This window comes from Leptodactylus fuscus, chromosome 5 (assembly GCF_031893055.1).
Source record: "Leptodactylus fuscus isolate aLepFus1 chromosome 5, aLepFus1.hap2, whole genome shotgun sequence".
NCBI lineage: Eukaryota > Metazoa > Chordata > Amphibia > Anura > Leptodactylidae > Leptodactylus > Leptodactylus fuscus.
In genome coordinates, this window is record NC_134269.1 from 90981476 (window position 1) to 91005437 (window position 23962).

The following is a 23962-nucleotide window of genomic DNA, read 5'->3' on the forward strand; positions in this document are numbered from 1 at the left end:
GACTCATGACACAGGCTTGACACAACCTGTTGAGGCAATCTCTGCAATCAAACGATTACTGTAACTGTCAATAAGACTCTACAGGTATATGGGCCCACTCCTCATGAACAAACTGTTCCAGTTGTCTCGGGATTGAAGGGCGCCTTTTCCAGCATGTTTCAGCTCCTTCCACAGAGGCTCAATAGGATTTAGGTCAGGGCTCATAGAAGGCCACTTCAGAACAGTCCAATGTTTTCCTCTTAGCCATTCTTCGGTGTGTTTAGGGATGCATGCACACTACGTAACGCCGGGCATGTATGAGAGCCGTACACGCCGGCGTTACAGCAGGGCTGCCGAACACTTCCCATTCACTTCAATGGGAGCGCTCGTAAACGCCGCTGTTACGAGCGCTCCCATTGAAGTGAATGGGAAGTGTTCGGCAGTCTGCTGTAATGCCGGCGTGTACGGCTCTCATACACACCCGGCGTTACTCAGTGTGCATGCACCCTAACTGTGTGTTTTGGGTCATTATCCTGTTGCAAGACCCATTACCTGCGACTGAGACCAAGCTTTCTGGCACTGGGTAACACATTTCTCTCTAGAATCCCTTGATAGCCTTGAGATTTCATTGTACCCTGCACAGATTCAAGACACCCTGTGCCAGAAATAGCAAAGCAGCCCCAAAAAATAACAGAGCCTCCTCCATGTTTCACAGAAGGGACAGTGTTCTTTTCAAGATATACTTCATTTTTCCATCTGCGAACATAGAGCTGATGTGCCTTGCCAAAAATTTTTGTTTCATCTGTCCATATGACATTCTCTCAGACGTTTTGTAGTTTGTAGTAGTCTGGCAAATTCCAGTTGTCAGATTCAAGTTATTTCTGTGACCATTGTGGGTTTTTCTTTCATTAAATGAGGGGTACCAACAATTTTGTCCATGTGTGTATGTTTAAATACTGTTTGCATGCTAAACTCACATAAAACCTGCCACTTCAGTTCTCATCGCTTGTTTTTAAGATAAGTTCGGGCCTACTGCTGGATGATTGCCAGATTTCACCAGACACTTCACACAGAAACCCAGGTACTAAAGATAGTGTTGCCACCACAGTTTTTCCTGCATTGCTTTATAGTTGCAGGACTCCTTAGACTAAGGCCCCATGTTCTGCAAAAGCTGCTTTTTTGGTTGCAGATTTTGCTCCGTTTTTTTTTGTGCCAAAGCCAGGAGTGGGTTGAGCAGAAATACAAACTATAAGAGCTTTCTTTATATTTCCCACTAGCCTCTGCTCGCGACTCCGTCTGTGGGTTGTTGGTGTCGATGATCCGCCTATATTCAGCAAATTACTGCCATCGATGGTTTGCCTTCTCTGTCATTTCGGCACCTTTCAAGCTGTCCTGCTTCTGAAATTGTTCCTCATGCCGTGCCTGTGATTGTACTGGCATCTCAGTAGCTCACTGGGACGCCATATAATGAGCATGTTTTTGGTGTTGATGATCCGCTTGCTCCAGCGTTTCGACAGCTGTCAAGCTGGCCTGCTGATGAACCTGTTCCTCGCGCTGTGCCCGTGATTGTTCCGGTATCTCAGCAGCTCGCTGGGATGCCATATAATTAGCGTGTTGATTATCTGCATGCTCCGGCATTTTGGCAGCTCTCAAGCTGGCCTGCCCGTGAACTTGTTTCTTGCACTGTGCCTGTGATTGTTCCGGAATCTCAGCAGCTCGCAGGAACGTCGTACAATGAGCGTGTTGTTAGTGTTGATGATCCGTCTGCTCCAGCGTTTCGGGAGCTGTCAAGCTGGCCTGCCACTGAACTCATTCCTCGAGCTATGCCCGTGATTGTTCCGGTATCTCAGCATCTCACTGGGACACCATAAAATGAGCGTGTTGTTGGCGTTGATGATCTCCCTGAGCTCTGCTTGAGGAGAACTCTGTGACTTCTGGCTACCTTCATAACTTTCGTTGTTTGCGACAAATTTGATTTTCTTTTTCCAGGCATGTTGAAAATTGTCAAACTGCCAATGTGGATTAAAAGTTTTTGCACATGTCAGTTTTTCAGCACTGCCTGGAGCAGATCAGATAATATGCAAATGCATGAACACTGAGGGTTAGTGTGTGTTTACACAGAGAGATAGCCCTGGCTTTCTCAGAAGCTGAGATAAGAGCAGTATAATATAGTATGTGAACAAAAATTCATAACAGTCGTGAAGCTATGTCATTTACTGGGATAAAAAGTAGCCTATATTTTATTTGAGGTTACAATCTAGCTATGTGCCGAATTTAATTCCAATCCGTTTAGCCATTTGTGCGTGATTGAGGAACAAATTTATAATATTAATAGGATAGGATAGGATTCCCTTTGTAGCCACTACTGGGTTTGGTTCAAAAACCACAGCAAAATCTGCAACAAAAAAAGCTGTGATGAGGGGCCACTGCCTTAAAGAGGACCTTTTACGTCCTCGGGCACATGTGGTGTAATACACCACTAGAAAGCCGACAGTGTGCTGAATCTGCTTTCTCGTTCTGTGCCCCTGCTGACGCGCTATCGGTGCCATTACCGTATCTCTTCAGTGTCAGAAGGGCATTTCTGACAGTCTGTTCTGTCCCCCTACTCCTGACAGTACTTGTCCATAGACTAGTACTGGGGGGCATTCCTCACCGCTCAGCGTCATGGCTGGACATTAAGGAATGCCGCCTCTCACCGTACAGCACAATAGACACTACTGTGAGGAGGGGCGTTCTTGACAAACTGTCAGAAACGCCCTTCTGACACTGAAGAGCTACGTTAACGGCACCGATAGCTCTTCAGTGGTAGAACAGAACAGGAAAGCCGATAGTGCGCTGAAATCAGCGTACTGTTAGCTTTCTAGCGGTGTATTACTGCATGTGCCCGAGGACGTGAAAGATCCTCTTTAAACTTTACCTTTTCTAGTCCTGACGCAACATATGTATGGAAATAATTCTGTAGTTTTTCAAGTGTATTGTATAACTATGTAATACATAGCAAGGCACAATATGTATCAGACTGTTTTTATGCTCTTGGTTCATGTACATGTGCCTACTTTAAAGGATGAATTACAACATTTCCCACCACCCACACTGTTTATACATGAGCTCTTTTACTTCAGAAATAAAATACACAATTTTATCCTATTTATACACAGAGTAGCATCACTGATTGAACGCAATTGTTACATAGTCATCCAGTGACTTGTACTGTACAAGTGCAGATCAGACTGTGTTTCTGTAAATGACACCCATCTGTTTGATATAAAAATAGCTGCCTTCTTTGTTGTTAATAAATAAAAGAACAAAGTTTGCTGATCATTCTATAAAAAGAGCAGAATAAATCTAAACAGACTTTCAGTTTTATGTTGCTGCTTTGGTGCTTCATTGGCAGCAAAGCTAGCCGTAAAGGCTATCTAATCTCTAACAAAGTTCATTTTTTATACCAATCTTAGTATGTGTTTCACTGGTGTCAGAAGTGACACGGTTAATAAGAGGCAACAGAGAGTGGACCAAAAAAGAACATGGACTGGAAATGAACCCTACTCCATCGAACTGGAGAAAAATCTTACATGTGATAAACTGTGAAGGTCTGTTCCCACCTTACTCTGCTCCACCTACTAAGGAAGTCCCATGTCCACTGAAGATAGGTTTGATATTTTTCTACATTCTAAGGTTAAAGTGTAAGTATTCTTTAATTGATATTTTTTATAAATTCATGCTACAGGTCAAGATAAACTTTGTTTACAGTATATTTGCATTAAAGTTAAATATGCATCATTATTACCACAATGTTCGAGTACATTACTATAACTGATCACATATGTCCACCCCAAAAATTAGCAAAATGTCACTAGAAGCACTGGTTGAAAAGCACTGGTATTCAAGTGACATCACTACAGGTTTCCGAGATGCAGCTCATGTTCCTTAAGTCTTTGGCTTCCTTTGTCAGGGATAGAAGGACGTTACCAACTCTCCTTCTCTATATAGACACAGGCTATTGGATGCATTATAAACAGTCCATCTATGTGGCTAACAAATTATACCATCTTCCAAACCTATTGAGAAGGCCAAATTCCCAAGAATGGGGATTCCTGAAAATGGGGACATTTTAGCAAAAAGGCCCCTTGTAAAAATGTGAACATTAATTTTAAAAATAGAGTAACAACAATTTGGGGTTGGAAAACCCCTTTACGTCTGCTTTAACCACAGCAAGCAGTGGATGAAATTAGCCAGCTATAAGCCATAGGTCAGTGGGTCAATTGAATTCCCAAGTATTCCAGCGAGATGGATTCTTCCACTGGAGTTGCTAGAGTAGAAGACATGGAAACATTTAATAAACAATTTTTGCAGGTTTATTTTTGGAGGTGTATTGAGAAAGTTCTGATAAGAGGTTAGGAAGGGTAACCGGAGGATAAGACATGGAAGACAACTGGTTGTCCTCTTATGTTGCCACCTAATGTTCCACAAACACCCTGATTACAGCAAAGATAATGGAGAAAGGGTTCAAGGGTGAGGATGAAGATCAGAGGTGATCATCTATCTATCTTTCTATTTATTCATCTAGTTGATATTTATCTAATCTACATCTATCTATTTGCCTATTTATATATTGGTAGTCTTCTTAATGTCTATAGACTTATAGAATGTTTACAGTACCACCTATCCAATAGAGCATCTCATTGAGAAGATCATCTCTCATCCAGATCAAATCACCTGAGCCAGATTTCCAGTTCCACCATCCATCATGTATACTGGCCATCTATTTTGGGAAGAGCAACCCCCTAAAAAAACTTTCAATGCAATTTTAGATAGTAGTCTTAAATAGAGTTAATCCTACATAAACATGGCTTTGAGTTGTGTCTTATTGTCACATTCTTAAAAACATTACAGTAACAATATTACAAGTTACATCTGTTTCAGGGAAAGTTGGGTGGCAATTGTAGTAGCCATGACCGTTCCACTTGGGTTGTCACATATCTTTTACAGCATCTGCCTAGATGTGCGTTAATGCAGATATTACTATATAACTAGGTAGATTTGCAGTTTCTATGATCACCTATATGAAAAAGCAAGGGAATGGCAATGTTATGAACTTAAGAAAAGGAAGAAATTGAAGAACTTTTCTGGTTTTAGACGTAAGTAAGCGATGTGCCCACATGATGACTACTCATCGATATATAATTTTGTATTAGGTGTCAGTGATATATGGTATCCCAATACATAGACATTTAAACAGTCTGTGTATACATGTGTTCTTCCCATAATAAATCCCAGCAGTTCTCTTCGCTTCCCTCTAGCGCTGTCAGTGGCCACATGTGGTAAGTGTTCTTATATCACACGCTTTCCCTGTGTCTCTCTCCCTCCTTCCTTTCCTTACCATAGAGTTGCATTGACACAGAGACAGAGGGAGTCTATGAGCCTCCTCCCAGCAATATCTAACATTGGGGGGGATCCTGATCCTCAAGATCCTACTACATCATTCTTCTGGGGGGAATAATGGATCCTTGTTCTCCTGCTAGTCCTGATCCGGCATTGGAAACAGAAATCAGCAAGCCAGCCCCCCAGCCCAGAGACCCCCAGGAACCTGCAAGAAGAGGGGATCATACAGGAGCTGCAGGAAGACACAGCTACCCTATAACCACCACCAACAGAGGTACCATCTCCAAACCAGTGGGGGTTGTCAAGAGGGGCACTGAGATGTGGCAGAAGCTATCTGAGGTTTTCATTACACATTCATGGAGGGAGATAGAAGCAGGGATGGGAGGATAGTGAGCAAAGACAGCAGAGCAGCCTTGGAAAACTTTGACAGCTTTTTTTGTTGGAAGGAGGGGTGTTAATTAACCTCTTCAGTTCTGAAGCCGTCATGTAGCCCTGCGTTCAGTGTCATTGTTTCCAGTATGTGCAGCATTTGGTCAAAGTACACAAAAGTTTGCATTGCAATGATTTCCACTGACAGATGCAATAATGTTAATGGGGGTTTGGTTTGACCTGGGTACCACTCCTCCTGATTCCTCTTCCACTGCTCCATCACGTTGCTTTTCCTTACAGTAAAGTCATTACAAAGCTGCATGGGGGTCAGGTACAGTACGACTACTTTCAGTTTTAGTCGCCAGCTATAGAATGACAGTAACTCCTTCAGTGCTGGAAAGACTAGCAACCTATTGGAGCCTACTTGGTGTTAGCATCTAATGCCTTAGATTGATATTGGCTAACCGCGCAGATTCCAGATGGCGCAGGAAAGTATGTATTTTGATTTAGACTGGGAAGGGTTAATTTACACCAGTATTATCTCTCCCTTTCTGTGTGGCTAGCTGTTCAGTTTTTCATTATTATTATTATTCTTTTCTCCTGAAGGGATTAAGGGTTAACCCTGTATGACTCTGAGTGCTACTTCGCCTTTGATTATAGTAGTGTGAGAAGGGTTTATTATGTTTTAAGTAGTAAGTGCTGTGTGTTATGTAATTACATTTATATGATAATTATATGTAGTGTTATTAAAGGAGATTAGATCAGGATCTATAGGTGTGTACGTTACGTGCTGGGACAAAATAAAACATATATTAATCTCGTATTGGTACACTTTATATGTAAGATGATTGTTTAAGGACATGGTCATCTAAGGTATTGATCCCAGTCTTCTCAGTTTAAGTGAGCAAAGCGGGAATCTAGATGAGAAGTGTGAGTGTATGATAACTAAGTACAGCCTTTTATTTCTTCCACATTGTACTGGTGAGATTGAGCAGAATGTTAAGTGGGAATTTACAAAGTAAAACTAGTTTCTCGCCTCGAAATAACTTGTAAGTTTGGAAGGTGTTGGAAGCAGTACAATATTTTATATGCTTTATAGATGACATATTTCCTGTTGGAGCAGTTTTTATTTGGACTAAAGATTACACGTGATATCTGCATAGAGAGCTGGGAAGAATGGGCAGCATTGTGGAAGGAGATATTGTTTTATACTGTAATATTTCGGTATTTCAGGAGGGCCCAAACTTAGTTATTACAACTCAGAGGCCTAAACTGTTTATCACTAAAGAGGCCCATTCACCTTTCCCAACATGTCTGTTTCACACAATACTTCAGAAAATAACAATTCAAGAGCAACTTTTCTCACCGTTCCTGTTATTCCTCCTGAACTTTCTGAATAATTTAACAACTGGGCATTACCATTCATGTTGTGAAGAGAGTGTATCCCTATACAGTCTAGAACTTATTGGACAATGAGAGTATGTAGGGACAACCCCCCTAACTGGTAACATATATTTTTGGAGGAATAATAGAGGAGCGGTACAACACACTTACAAGAAAAGATGAACCAGAATTATTTCATGGGGAATGTGAGCATTCATTAAAACAAATGTGTCAAGAGAGATGAAAGGTCCTCAGTAAGTAATGTTCAAGGGGTATTTTTTACAATATTATGAAAAAGCAAAGTCTAAGTTTAGATATAGTGACACTAGAGATAAAACTCTCAGTAATTTGGAAGCCATCGTGACGATGGTGGTTAAAGGGGTTTTCAAAGCTTATGAGGTTACAATAATTGGAGACTCCATCGCAGAAACCTCCGAGAATCAGTGGAGAGGAAAGTCCTGCACAAAGGACTTTTTTCTTTGCCACTTCATGTAGACACTCCATGGACGCATTATAGTCTATGCGGTCTACTGGTCTTAGTGCGTAACGGCTGTCCATTGCTGTAATCCAACACAGGATGACAGGAATGGACTTTAACTGTAACAGAGTAACAGACATAAACAGAGCCCCCTCCATCTGTGTCCGTTACCATCGACTCTAACGTAAGCAACATGGTGGACGCTGTCTTCTCTCGTGTGTTTACTTTTGCATCCTTCATGCAGGACTTTTTTCTTGTCAGAAAAGTAAAAACTATGATCTAAGAAAGCTTCCATATTTTTTTTTTTACATTGGGGTGAATACAGACGAATACCTGACGAAAGGAGCTCAGTCTGCATCTGTGACGGATAAGAGCAACGGACATTAGATAACAGTAGTGTGAACTTACACTTATCTAACTTGTCTAGTACTTTCATGTGCTGTTAGCTTAAAAGGAAAATTTTGCTGTAAACTTTATCGCAAAGCAGAAGAAACTATGCATCCTACTATATCTCCATCCTATTAGCCATACCGGGAGTATCAGGAGAGAACTGTACATGGTCCTGTAAAGCAAACAATATTATTAAACAATTCTGCTACAGATCTAATATTCATTGTTGTCTGTGTTATTGCCCGGAACTAAAGATGACGATATGATCAATGCCCAAAAAAAGACGTTGACAGCTGAAGGCCTGGGTGGAAGAATAGCATATGTACCCCTTCCCCTGTCAATAGCACCTACAATGTATTCATTGGGTGGAAACTATAAACACCACCCACAATACCTTCCTAAATTTCAACATGTGCAAATGTTATTTTATGTTGCTCTGTACAAATATCACACACACTACAAACTTGTCAAGCACTTCTCTAGAGCCATAGGGGTGTCATGTCTACCCAATCTCACATGGGTGTTGGGGATGAGTACCTGTACATCAGCCATGTGAGAAAAGCACATTATAAATGTTTGTCATTGCCATTGGGTTGTTGACTTTTCACTTCTCATAGATCATTAACCATGGCTAAATTACGACCCCCACTGTGTTAGGCGCAAATGAACTATAGGAATGGTTTTTGGTCAGGAGGTTTCTAGATCTAGTACCAGTATGCTGTATACACATGTAAAAAGATTACCTCTTGACAGTGGTTAAAGCCATGTTAGTATATGAGTATCCCTGTAATGTTTAATCTCTAATGACTCCACCTATCTTCATTTAGGGCCAGACAGATTTTAGGGACAACATGACCAATGAACAGTATAAATGAGAGTTGCCACAAAAGTTTTGGAAGTTCTTTATATTAAATATGAGGGATGTACATTTTATCTGACTCCTTAAAAAAAAAATCCGCTGATTCTTCCATTTTGTTAACTGGCTTTGTGCCATTCACTGGTAGTGAATGGATTAACAGGCCCCAGGTGAGGCAGGAGCAGTAAAGAAGACATTGACATGGACATTCTGCAAAGGACAAACATACGCATAATGTTCTGTCATTTTTCATTGATGACCTTCGTCACTTACGTTCATTGTCGGATGCCCTTTTCCCTTGTGTATTTCAAAGATACTTTACACAATGTGAGGCGTATTTCTGTTGTGTTCGCTGTCTGGTGAACATAAAGGGTGGACAACCTGAAGGGAGAAGTGGAGTTGATAAAACAAGACATCGTTGCAGTCACTATGGACAAACATATCTGATAATGTGCTGCGTAAGATTCTCCTCTACTTATAAGGACTAGTTCTACCTATTAGGCAAGTTCAGTTTTAGGATTTTAACATTACAACTGGTCTGATATCCTAACAAGATGGCCACTGTCTGCACTACAATAACCGATTATATAATGTATTAGTGCTGCAGTATTAATATATAATAATAAGTAGAATAATTATTATGGGAATTGCTTAGCCTAAGAAGCTGAATGGCTAGATCTCATTAAATGTGTCCACTCATGTGTCTGTCCAAACTGGAGGATTATACAGCCGGGCAGTTTCAACCATTTCTTTGCAAACCTAATTCATACTTGTTGCACAAAATATACAACTTGTAGGAAGAAGGCATGTGGCAATGCCTTTTCAGAGCTATAAGGAGCCTTTGAGGCTCAAAGCTCCAAGCACACCAAGTGACCACTTCTCAGTATCTGATCAGTGGGGGGTCCACCACTTTGACCTCACACTGATCAGCTAATCTGGCGGGCTTTGGACCCCCATGCTAAAGTGAAGGAAGGTGACAGAATCAGCTCTGTTTCTATCTAAGGCCGGGGCCACACGTGGAAATCACAGCATGTCAACTATAGGTACAAAAGCGGTTTCCCTATAGTAATAATGGAAGCAGACAGCAGAGAAAACCTCTGTGGACTTTCTGTCAAAAGCACTTTTTTGCTGCGGACTTTAGCCTCAAGAGGTTTTCCAGGATAGGTCATCAATTGAAGATCTTTGGAGTCTGACAACTGCAACACCCATGGATCAGCTGGTTGAAGCTGCAATGTCACTCCCTTAGTACCATGTCCGCTTCACAGGCCATGTCACATAACGGTCACAGTTCAGTCCCATTCAATTGAATGGGTTGAGGTGCAATATTGGGCACAGCCCCTGCACAAATGTATGGCATTGTGTTTGGTGATTGCTTGTGGACCCCTGTCAATCTTTAAGTGATGAGCTACCCTAAGGATGGTCATCTAAGGATATCCTCATTCACTAAATAGGCTTTACAGTACCAGCAAAGTAAATGAGATTCTGGTTATTTTGATCCACACATTATGAGAAAAAAAATCTACTTTTAAAAATAATGTGTGCATTTTTGAAAAACGTACCATGTTTAGCTGCAGAGATAAAGATGCATGCAATGCGGTGTATTTTTTCCAGCAGTGTGTTTTTTTTGCTGCTTTTTACTATGTAAGCCTTAGCGTAAGAGAATTGTGAGGTATCGCATCCTTGTAGAAGAAATATCAGACGGTGAGTAACATTTTATAGTGTTCATAATCCTGGCAGAATGATTTGGTCATTTTAATAGGGGAATATATTCCTCCGTTGATTTCCACCGGTGGCAGTAATAGTGTTGGTCTGTGTAAAATATTGACATCTTATACATTTTTTATAGCAAGAGTATGTCTACATGAATAAGCAGGACAGCTGTGGTAAAATATTGTAAAGCTTTCTGTAGGCCCAATAGGTTGTGGGGACAGGGATAGTTTGCCTGCTGGTTTTGCTACATATGATATGACGTGTCCTCTTTCCACGCTTGTATAAGTAGTCAGAATGGCTTGTATAATAAATCATTACATAAGTTACAGTCAGTTATGTGTGTAGGCTTTGTAGCGTGGTACGCCAGTGCCAGCACATACTACTTGCTTTAACCTTTGCATCAGTGTTTTAATCAAATACCCTCCCACACCTCACTTAGTATACCTGTGACTCACATACACTCTTTTTCATGCAAATTGCTTTCTCTCATTATTAGAAAGATGGTTTTGACACTATTGCCATACTCCTATAAACCCTCATGTCTGTAGCTAAATAAGTAGTGACATTATAATATATGGCTAATGTGTAAGACCATCTGCGATTTAGGGTCTGCCATATACAGCGCCAATTATATAAGGACAGACTGGACGTGTTAAGTGAATCTGTGACTAATAATGTAGCCACAATAAATAGTTGTCCCCCCTGCTCTTTAATAAATATGTTTTCTGGCTTACAAATGATGTTTTCAGCTTTGTGCCATCCTCTGGTGTAGAAGTATATTCACCCCTCTCTGTTGTTTCAGATATGTCTTTCCAGTCTAGAAAGAATAGTTGAAGGGATGTGCCATGCATAGTGGGAAAATAAGCCTGCAAGTTTAATTATTCTTATAAATAATGTATAAATCAGCTCCAGCTTTCAGAGAACGCTTGTCTTCTCGTGGCAAAAGGAAAAAATATGATGCTTAACCCATTCATCCTGCATATTTATTATGAGTGTGTCTATACGGTTTATGTTAGTGCACGCACTCCAAGACATACACTGTGTAAGCGAATGAGCATGGTTACACATGTACAAATGGAACAGAATGTATTCATGAAATCTGATTTCATTGGGATATTATAGATGGCAATGCATTGGGACCGAACCAAAGGCAGTTATGAATTAATATGACATATCATATTAGTACTGTTCAGTGTAATGTGATTTTATTACGATTGGTAAAATATATATACCGTATTTTTCGGACTATAAGACGCACTTTTTTTCCCCAAAATTTGGGGGGAAAAGAAGGGTGCGTCTTATAGTCTGAATGTGGCGTCTGGCACCCGCCGTAATAGAGAGGCGAATGCCGGCAAGGGATAGACGCCGGCACAGGTGCCGGGGCCTGAGACATCGCTGCGCTCCTCTGCCCTGCATGAAGCCAGCAGCGGGAGGAGTGATGCTATTCCGCTCCTCCGTCCCCCCGCCGCTGGCTTCATGCAGGGCAGAGGAGCGCAGCGATGTCTCAGGCCCCGGCGTCTATCCCGTGCTGGCATCCGCCTTTCTAGTACAGCGGATGCCGGGTCAGTATCGGTGGCCCCTTCTCCCCCGGGGCCGGTCCCCACCGGCCCCGTACCTGTAAAGTTGCAGGCCGGCTCCTGCGCGGCGATATCGCAGGAGCCGACCTGTTCGGGTGACAGCCGGGAGCCTAATGAGGCTCCCGGGCCTGTCACTGCTATATTAGTATTGCGGCTGGGTCTATGACCAGCCGTAATACTAATAGACAGCATGTCCCATAGACGGCAATACAGTTGTATTGCCGTCTATGGGACTTGCAATCAAGTGACCGCAGGTTCAAGCCCCCGGGGGGGAATAAAATAGTAAAAAAAAAAAAAAAAAAAAAAAAAAAGCTTTAAAAATATATAATAAAAATATAAAATAAATAAAAGTTCTAAATCACCTCCTGTCCCTAGAATATATATATAAAAGTAGAAAATCATATGTCATAAACCACCGGGTTTTTTTTCAATACAAGGTGATCTAAGCAATAGATATTCCCCAAAATGGTATAACTAAAAAGTACTTCTGGCCCTGCAAAAAAAACACTCTATGCGTCCCCGTACAGCTGCAGGGTCACCTGTCAATGTGGCCTTGCAGCTGTTGCAAAACTACAACTCCCATATATTAAATATTTTACCATTTCATATACCTCTAACTAACTTTGACTTGACTCTTAATGAATTAACTAAATGGTTGCTAGAAACTTTTACTCGACTTGGATTTTGTAGTAAGAGTTCAAGCGAGATGTTTTCTAGCCATTGCATATTGTTGCCCTATCCATAGGATAGGTCATGAATTCCAGGCCGGTGGAGGTTTGAATGCTGCAATCTGTTCATTGAATATATGAAGCATAGCGCCCTACAATGCATAGGGACAGTGCTCGGCATTGCAGCTTAGTCCCATTTACTGCAACTGTTTAATAGAATTTCAGTCACCCACCATTTTCAAGATCTTTGCCTGTGTTAGTGGATGGGTTTTATTTACGCCCAAAGGCAATAAATCTGCCCTGATCATGTCCAAGTAAATGAGCTGTGTACAGGTACACAGCTCATTGCATCATCTTGTATAAGGGGAAAAGACAAAATTTATGCTGCAGATTTTCCAGCATGGAGATTGCCAGGAATCTGCAGCAAAATTCATATTTTTTGCATGTGGATCATGTTGTGGACTTTGCTGTAGATTTGCTGTAAATTTCACACTATATATTGCAGAGGGGGAAGTCTGCAGAGAAATGACATGCTGTGGTTTTCAAATCTGGACTGCAAATTTACCAAGTGTCAATCAACCCTATGAGTTTGCTTTTTTTTAATAAACTCTGAATTTCTGTGAGCAGAACATGACCAGGACAAGTTGGAAGCCTCTGCATGTTAAAGAAACTTTTCACCACCTTCACCAAGAAGTTCTTAACATGTGTTAATAGGCACCACACCACTGATTCCAGCACAGTTGGAATTTTCTCTCTAATCTCCCCCATTCCTGTGCAACAAGCGCAGTTAGTTTTGGTGCCTGATGTGCTATTTAAGCTCTATAATGTCAGAATCACGCCCCTTCCCTGCTCCTGTCTGACATCCCCCTCCTGACAGTACAGAGCCTACATAGCATAGCAGGCACCAAAACTAACAGCAATGAATGCTCGGGAACAGTGGGGGCAACAGAAAAGATTCCAACTGTATTAGAATCAGTGGATCAACGCTTATTAAGTGATGTAAAGAGCTGGAATTGTTGGAGGTGGTGAAAGGTCTTCTTTAAGAATAAAAGCATCAGTTTGCTGTGGGCCGCAGAGATCTTTAAATTGGTGAAGAATGGTATAAATTGTAAAGCCACAAAGTACATTAAAATAGTGTCACAACTTTCATTTAGACAGTGATTCCTTAGTTTCTTAAAACTACATGATGCCTTTTAGGCTCTAAGCTGCAAAAACGCTCCGGAAAAAAACCGCTACATATTGCAGTACTTGCTAATCCCAATTTAAAAAATACGAGCTTTTTTAAAGTCACAGCATGTCAATTATACTTACAGAAACACTAGAGTTTTCTGTATACTGTAGGTATGATAGGGGCAGAAAGTCTGCAGACTTTCTGTGAAAAATGCTGAAAAAAATGCAATGCATTTCCGCAGCGTTTTTTTTTTTTCCGCAGCATTTTTTGGTCTTAGGCTGTGGCCCCACATTGCGGAAACGTAGATTTTGCTGCGTTTTTTTGAGCCAAAGACAAGAATGGCTACGAATTGGGAAATATATAGGAAGTTCTTATACTTCTACCTTCTGCTCAATCCACTCCTGGCTTTGGCTCAAAAAACCGCACCAAACTCTGCAACAAATAAAGTTGTGTTTCTGCAGTGTGGGGCCTCAGCCTTAGGGCCTCAGCCTTAGGGTGTCTTCCCATACTGCAGTTTTTGCTGCAGAAAATTCTGCATCTGAAAATTAGTTCCATTCAGAGTGTTTGCAGAAATTCATGTCCCTGCTGACAAAACTCCAAATTAAAGGAGTACATTTCTGCAACAAAATCTTCTGTGTGTAAATGCAGCTTACAACTGGGGCAAAGTGGAGCAGATTAGTAGAACTTTCATCCTTTAGGCTAAAGCTCCACATTGTAGAAACACAGGTTTTTTTTTGTTGCAGTGTTTTTTTTTTTAGCCAAAGCCAGGAGTGGAAGACAGAAGTATAAGAGCTTCCTATATATTTCTCATTCCTTTTGTAGCCATTCTTGACTTTGGCTCAAAAAAACTCAGAAAAATCTGCAACAAAAAAACTGCCCTTGTGGCCCCAACTTAAGTTGCCTCATAAAAACAAACCCTGTCCATAATCCCTATTGGGGCATGCAGACATCATAAAGCATGGCCCTCCACACAGGACCCTTTACTAGGAGCCAGAGCAGGCATAGAAGCACTAAGTTACAGTATGCAAAGACTCTTGCAAACCCAGTTATCCAACCCGGTCATCCATGTAAGAAATTGTTGGCCACTTGTGATGGGCATTATGTTGAAGCACATTTACCCTATGATTTGTATAAATCTGGAATATGGGCGTATAATGAAACAGGATGCTTTGCGGAAGTATTTAATTGATATTTGCATTCATTCATTTATTATCTGTTAGGCTATCTTCTCACTATTGTTATTACAGTCTGTTGCTGCAATCCGTCATATAAAGGGGCTCTGCCTGCAGCTGTCTAATAATAAAGGCAGTGTGAACCTACTCTTAGGTAAAAATGAATCAGGTTTTATTTTTTTGCCCAATAGAAAATATTATCAGTGAATGTAAATATCAATAAGAAATACTGATCCAATACTGATGGAATACTGATCCGCTGAGCATGTTGTATATTTTAAAAACAGACTGGAAAAAACAGATATGGGTTCGTTCACATCTGCGCCGGTCTCCGTTCTGCAGGTTTCCGTTTCCTGCACAAAACAGAGCCAGGATACGGAAACCTGCAGGACTCTTTCATACCCATTCATTTGAATGCGTTTGAAAGCTGTCTGGCTGTGAGCGGCAGTGAGCGTTTTATGCTCTCCGCTGCGAAACCGTTTTTTTTTATCCGGACACAGAGTCGGACATGCAGTACTCTGTGTCCGGTTTAAAAAAATTGGTTTCGCGGCGGAGAGCATAAAACGCTCACCGCCGCTCACGGCCGGACCCGGTCTGTGGTTTCCGTCTTCTGGCATGGAGACCCGAACGCAGGTGTGAACCTAGCGTTAGAGAACAGCGGTATAGAGTATTAATAGGAATGGATTCTGGTTCACAATTTAAATATAGCCATGTGAGGCTGACCTTACATAGTGGGCTGTACAAGTACAGTATATACAAGTGTACATCTAACTATTTTATAAAGCCATGTTCATGATGTAGAAACAGTTAGATGTATGGAAAAGACCCTCGGTCACAAAAATGTGTGCACCAGTCCCTGAAATATGTGAACATATTCTAGTTCACTGAAACTCTCACGGAGCCTTGTTGAGGTTTTGAAGGAAATGATAAATCTGTATAGTGTAGCAGGCCGTATTATTTGCTCTAAGTATGGAATAAGTGGTCTCCACTTAATGTTTGGATACTTACCTTTTGTCCATGAATGAAGGATAAATTCACTGGTTTACATTTCAACTCTCTGTTGGCCTTTCAATCTTGTTTTTGCAACGTAAAAGATGGAAATACCTCTGCGTATGATTCTTCCTCCATTCAGCACAGTGCACATAAATATCTTGGAATTAGACACAAGATCTTATTGCAGCTAGATAATTAAGCATACGGAATGATGGACTCCATCTGTCATGCAGAGTAAACATTAGCACGTGTGCAAAGGCCGCTACCGTGACGTGAAACAGCAGCCATGCATTCATATAATGTCAGAATAGAGAAGTTCTCTCTATTGCAGAATTGTACAGTAGTCACTTGTATTTGGAGAATATTCTGTCGCTGCTCTGAGATATTACTGATTCTGTGAACTCTCCGGCTCGCAGACAATGCATCTGTTTTACACTGTTTTCCAAGCTACATTTCCTCGAATTCTTGAAATAAACCTTCAATTGAACTACAAAGAAGGACAACAGCACAGTCTGTATAGTGACCAGCAGTAAGGGCACCTGTACAATGGGTCCTGCTATATTAACAGTTCTACAGTTTTAAAGATGGCTGATGCAATATGAGGGGCTACAGACTGCACTAAAGAAGAGATTTAATATGGGCAATGTTTGAGAGGGAATTCAGCAAGCGGCATTCTGCTGAGATTCCTGGCTGATTCTCTTTCTGCAGGGGGAGAATTTAAGCCAGAGGGATTTGGGTGACTGAAATGCAGGATTTGGAAAAGCTGGTCTGTTATGTAACCAGGTTCAGGAGGGGAGAGAGAGACAGGAGGAGAGAGAAAGCAGGAGAGATAGAGATGGGAGGGGGAGGAGGAAAAAGGGAGGGAATGAGGAAGACAGCTACAGAAGAGGGAGACGGATTAGCAGCAAATAGACTAATGTATATAAATAAATCCACTATGAAAGAGAGTATGTCTGTGTACTGTGTGTGTGTGTATATATATATATATATATATATATATATATATATATATATATATATACTGTACATACTTGTATTTGGTTATATGTTTATCTGTACGTTTATGAATGCATATGCTATAAGCGTCCAGGCACTTGCCTATATGTTTATGTAGTTGAATAATATAGAACATTTCTTCAGCATACACAGTACAGAAAGTGAATTTGTAAAACTATTACAAAACTCATGCACATTTGATGGGCACACGCAATGACTTCCTCCCTGGCATTAAATAAATGTAATGTGCAGGAGCGCAGATGATAATAGTTCTGGTCTCTGCCATCTTCCCTGTTCCATACATTCATCCTTCAAAGCCGGCTCTGTGTATCACATTGTATCATGTGATTGCCTTAAATAACTCAGCCTCTCCTTCAGGATGCGCCTTGGAATCATATACTTTTTTCTACTGTTTTTCAAATGTGGTTCGTCTGACAAAACTTCTTTACCCTAATCCTATAGCTATTAAGACTATATAGATACAGATGTAGCAGGGTATAAAAGGGATTAGGATACACAGCCATCAACATACGGTATATACACATTCTCTTTCATACTTATAGCAGGCTAGAAGACAGCACTAGTCTCTGGGATCAACCAGAACTCCTCAGCAGTGGCAGATACAATTAAAATCTTATATTTCCCACCACTGACAGGGAACGGTGACACATTCAGTGAAGTGTTGTGAATGATAAATCCCAATATATTCATACTTTAACACTAGGTAGACAGATGCTAACACTACCTTGCTTAGCTAAATGTTTGGGACAGACATTGAACATTTTATGTCTTTATTTTACAATGGACTTGGATCTATTGTGTATTTATTTAGAGGCTAATATTTTATCTTATAGCTTATGTCCTCACTTGCTGTCACCAGTCTTGAAAACCAAATTGAAAACTGAAGGCCTTGTGCAGACGTCTGTATTATGGAGCTATTTTGTACAGAACTGTGAGTTCATGCGACATTTTTATCATCCAGTTAGCTGATCCCTTGAAATGATAATGCTAAAATATTGCAAACAATACCAACAAAAGGGCTTCTGTTTTGCATATGCTTCAATGTGTATTAAAAAAATCTTACACGTCGCTGTCATTTTTTATTCTCCAACAAAAATACCATGCTTTCATTGTTTAAAAAGAACTGAACAGAAACAGATACTTTTTTTTAAAGAGATTCTATCATTGGTGTCAGTGGTTTTGAGATAAAGATATTCCTGGATAGCCTTTAAAAAGGCTATTCTACTACTACCTTCTTTTTTCCGATTCTCCCCACTGTCCGTTGTAATCCTGGTTAATTACTTTATGTAAATGAGCCCACCGAGAGCCCACCACTCCCCAGGGCCTGTGAGCACCCCCCCCCCCCACGTCATACCTTTATTCACGCCCCTCCATTGTTTGTGCCCTGCCTGACCCTCCTCCTCCCTAGATGTACTACTGGCCAGATCGCGCTGCTGGATTTGAATTCTCAGGCATGCGCAGTTGCGCTCCGTTGAGAGCGGTACTGCGCATGCCTGAGTGCCATTTTGTTGTAGCTCGGGCATGCGCAGTAACACGAGTCCAAGCGCTATTTTGGTGTAGCTCACTATAGAACAGCATACTGAGCAATTAGCTGAGTTATATACCAAGATACAACAAAATGGCACTTGGGCATGCGCAGTATCGCTCTGAATGGAGCACAATTGCACATGCCCAAGAATTTAAGTGCAGCAGCACAATCTGGCAGGAAGAACTTCCAGGAGGAGGAGGGTCAGATGGGGCACAAGCAATGGAGGGGCGTGAATAAAGGTATGATGTGGCGGGTGCTCGCAGGCCCGGGGAATGCGCAGGGTGCTTAGTGGGCTTATTTACATAAAGTAATTAACCAGAATTACAACGAAATGGCGGGGAGAATTTAAAAAAATAAGGTAGTAGTAGAATAGCCTTTTTAAAAGCTATCCAGGAATGTCTTTATCTCAAAACCACTGACACCAATGATAGAATCCCTTTTAAAAAATGTACCTGTTTCTGTTCAGTTTTTTTTAAAACAATGCAAGCATGGTATCTTACCGACCACAGAAGTCAAACTGGCCTATAGTTTCCAGGTTCACTTTTAGAGCCATTTTTGAATATTGGCACCACATTTGCTATTTGTCAATCATGTGGAACAGACCAAGTCATTACTGAATCCTTAAATATTAGATATAAGGTTCTATCTATCACCATGCTTAATTTTCCTAAGAACTCGGGGGTGTATTCCATCTGGACCTGGCAATTTCTCTATTTTAGTGTTTTGAAGGTGGGGTTATACAGGTGACATTTAATTGAGAGTTAACATTACTCCTGATCAGTAGCATCATTGAATAATAGAAAAGCAGTGTCCTTGAGACCAGTAGAGTGGAACATACTAAGGAGACATTGGCGGTCTATAGTGTCAAAAGCTGTTGAGAGCGCCAAAAGAATATGAAGAGTATAGTTGCCTGTATATTTAGTTGTCAGGAGATTATTGGAGACTTTTGCAAGGGCCATTTCTGTAAAGTGTAGTGCACGAAAATCTGATCATAAGTGGTCCATAAGAGAGTTAGTAGAGAGATAACAAATTAGATAAGAATAGACCAAGCGTTCCAGCAGTTTAGAGATGAAGATTGGTTTTGTTGTAATGAAACGGACTCATTTAGATCTCATGCTGAATCTTGTAAAACACAAAACGTACAAAATAAAACCCAAAAATTGATAAACTGCTACATTTTCTTGTATTCCTTTCGCCTTAAGAATTTATAAACGCTAACTAATAGATCATACATACCCAAATCGTACCATTAAAAATAAAACTTGTCCCACAATGAATAGCCCTCATACAGCTATATTGATAGAATTTGATGATTTAAAATTAGGCCGGGGAGGAAAAAAAAAAGAAGAAAAAACATACTCAGCTGTCCCCGATGCTCCGGTGCCTCCCAATGCAGTCCTGTCCTGCTTTCTCCTGGAGGAAGTCCCCACTGTACATGACCACTGAGGCCAATCAGCGGCTTAAGGAAAGGGACCCGGGACCTCACAGCTGGCGAGGACTTCCACTGCAAGAAAACATTGGAGCTGCAGCCACAGACCACGCTAAGAAGCGCTCAGACAGGTGACTATGTTTTATATTTTTTCTCACCTCCACTGGCCTAATTTAAAAAACAAAAAAATAGTTATCATGGACAACCTATTTAAAAGGATATTCCCATTTCAACTCTTTTTGGCTGAAATGGAATCCGCATGGCATGCTGCTAGGATTGGCCAAAATATGGAAATATCTGAACTTATTGTGCATGCTGTGTGCATAACTCCCCTAGAAGTGAATGAGTGTTATAGTGTATATTAGCACAGCCGAGCGAACCACAAATCAGAAGCTATGGAAACAGCACAGTTGAGATGAGATGGGAATACCTCCTTAAGTCTGCTCAGCTGTCATTCACTATATATCTATTGAAGTATCTTTACTAAAACATGTCTACAGAGAAGTAAGAGATTGCTTGAATGTATATGAATACTTTAGTTCTGCCGTGATTATTATTCGCCTAAGATTGGAGCAGCTTTTCTAGTGTATTTACCTAACATAGTTGCTTTTTGTTGTTCTATTTCTTTATATTACAGCACATTTGCATCCATAGAAAAACATTTTTTGAAGAGAAAAAATGTAACAATGAATAAGGCAGTGGTAGTAGGCTAAGATATGATATTTATGATAAATGTAAGTTTACATTCAGAATATATGATGGGAAGAATAGCATAGTATGCAGAGTGATGTGTTATTGTCTGCTGTGTGATGGAACTGACCAGTGTAAATAGGACTTGTAACTGGAGACAATAGGGGACCCTATCTATCTATCTATCTATCTATCTATCTATCTATCTATCTATACCTGTCTATTTATTAGGGACCTACCATACCCTCTGCATCCACATCCTCATATATGTGGGTATTGACATAGCCATATTTCATTTTTGTATTAAAGGGGTTTGTTCACAGTCAGATGAATAGGAGCTGAGATGCAACAGCATGGTACAGCCACTATGCAGAGTCCAAAGCTGTCTGCATCTGGCTCAGTAATTTGTATACATACAATATTGGTGACCTAAACATCATTTATATCTGGTCTTGTGCAACGATTGTGCATTCAAAAAGTATTCATATACCTTTATCACATAAACATATTTCCCTGTTGTTCACTTTACCCATTTGTGATGCATTCCACTGTTGCCCCTGCATATTATGTAAATTCACTACATGCCTGACTGCCTTGTGTATAAATTGCTGGTGAAAGCAACAGACTGAGCACGTAAACTGCTATTCTACTCTTTATCTATGGGACTTGCATCTGTCTCGAGTATGAGACCCAACCCCTGTTTTGTGGCTATACTGAGTGCATACGTGGCTTCCTCCATTTACTTCTGTGGGACTTCCAAGAAGAGCTGCATCTCGTGTGGATATAATCTATATACAGTCCTATGAAAAAGTTTGGGCACCCCTATTAATCTTAATCATTTTTAGTTCTAAATATTTTGGTATTTGCAACAGCCATTTCAGTTTGATATATCTAATAACTGATGGACACAGTAATATTTCAGGATTGAAATGAGGTTTATTGTACTAACAGAAAATGTGCAATATGCATTAAACCAAAATTTGACCGGTGCAAAAGTATGGGCACCTCAACAGAAAAGTGGCATTAATATTTAGTAGATCCTCCTTTTGCAAAGATAACAGCCTCTAGTCGCTTCCTGTAGCTTTTAATCAGTTCCTGGATCCTGGATAAAGGTATTTTGGACAAACAATTCAAGTTCAGTTAAGTTTGATGGTCGCCGAGCATGGACAGCCCGCTTCAAATCATCCCACAGATGTTCAATGATATTCAGGTCTGGGGACTGGGATGGCCATTCCAGAACATTGTAATTGTTCCTCTGCATGAATGCCTGAGTTGATTTGGAGCGGTGTTTTGGATCATTGTCTTGCTGAAATATCCATCCCCGGCGTAACTTCAACTTCGTCACTGATTCTTGAACATTATTCTCAAGAATCTGCTGATACTGAGTGGAATCCATGCGACCCTCAACTTTAACAAGATTCCCGATGCCGGCATTGGCCACACAGCCCCAAAGCATGATGGAACCTCCACCAAATTTTACAGTAGGTAGCATGTGTTTTTCTTGGAATGCTGTTTCTTTTTGGACGCCATGCATAACGCCTTTTTTTTTATAACCAAACAACTCAATTTTTGTTTCCAAAATGAAGATGCCTTGTCCAAATGTGCTTTTTCATACCTCAGGCAACTCTATTTGTGGCGTACGTGCAGAAACGGCTTCTTTCTCATCACTCTCCCATACAGCTTCTATTTGTGCAAAGTGCGCTGTATAGTTACCGATGCACAGTGACACCATCTGCAGCAAGATGATGCTGCAGCTCTTTGGAGGTGGTCTGTGGATTGTCCTTGACTGTTCTCACCATTCTTCTTCTCTGCCTTTCTGATATTTTTCTTGGCCTGCCACTTCTGGGCTTAACAAGAACTGTCCCTGTGGTCTTCCATTTCCTTACTATGTTCCTCACAGTGGAAACTGACAGGTTAAATCTCTGAGACAACTTTCTGTATCCTTCCCCTGAACAACTATGTTGAACAATCTTTGTTTTCAGATCATTTGAGAGCGGGCTGTCCATGTTCGGCGACCATCAAACTTAACTGAACTTGAATTGTTTTGTAGAAAGAAATGGTCCAAAATACCTTCATCCAGGATCCAGGAACTGATTAAAAGCTACAGGGGCCACACGGTGGCTCAGTGGTTAGCACTGCAGCCTTGCAGCGCTGGGCCCTGGTGTTCAAATCCCACCAAGGGCAAAAAAAAACATCTGCAAGGAGTTTGTATGTTCTCCCCGTGTTTGCATGGATTTCCATCCCATATTCCAAAAAAAAAACATACTGATAGGGAAAAATGTACATTGTGAGCTCTATGTGGGGCTCACAATCTACATAAAAAATAAAAAAAAAATAAAAGCTACAGGAAGCGACTAGAGGCCGTTATCTTTGCAAAAGGAGGATGTACTAAATATTAATGTCACTTTTCTGTTGAGGTGCCCATACTTTTGCACCGGTCAAATTTTGGTTTAATGCATATTGCGCATTTTCTGTTAGTACAATAAACCTCATTACAATCCTGAAATATTACTGTGTCCATCAGTTATTAGATATATCAAACTGAAATGGCTGTTGCAAACACCAAAATATTTAGAACTAAAAATGATTAAGATTAATAGGGGTGCCCAAACTTTTTCATAGGACTGTATCTCAATTGGGACAATCTATTAAGGCTACATGGTGAATCCCATTGCACAGCCAAAGATTGCTGAATTGGTCTAATGTAAATGGATAGAGTCAAATTGCAACCCCGAGGTTGCTGCTATTGCCACTTCTGAGCTCCATTTGTCACATGTTGGAATTTCATGTCGTGAGAAAGGTGAATCATTTTGATCAGGTGAATATCAGAAATATAGTAATTTAGTCATATTTCTTATATCTATATAGGCAAATAGAGAGTATCTGTCATATTTGGAGAGTGATTGCACATATGGAGGCTGCCTCTCTGTTGTCAAAGGGATCTCTCTAGGTTTGCTTGATTTCCACTTTATTGATATTAATAATTATTTATATAGCTATTACTGATAGAGTATTTCCAGGATTTTAAAAAATTTCTGTACAAACAGGTAATGGTCTAAAATATAGTGTAACCAGTATTCACCTAGTAAATCCCCTGCCACTCCAGAGCAACTGCTGCAGTGCTCCCTGGTGGTCCTGCCATGACCAGAGTCCAGTAAGCAGCAGTCACA

At 40.7% G+C, this 23962-nt stretch overlaps 1 protein-coding gene across 1 annotated transcript in view; it reads left to right on the top strand.

The window, feature by feature from the left end:
* Window positions 1-5364: 5364 nt before the first annotated feature.
* Window positions 5365-23962, top strand: part of LOC142203168 (nuclear receptor ROR-alpha) — a 313765-nt gene continuing 295167 nt past the window's right edge. Inside the window, exon 1 of the mRNA XM_075273700.1 lies at window positions 5365-5635. Coding sequence (XP_075129801.1) covers window positions 5479-5635 — 157 coding nt within the window. The 5' untranslated portion in view covers window positions 5365-5478. The remainder of the gene's footprint in view (window positions 5636-23962) is intronic.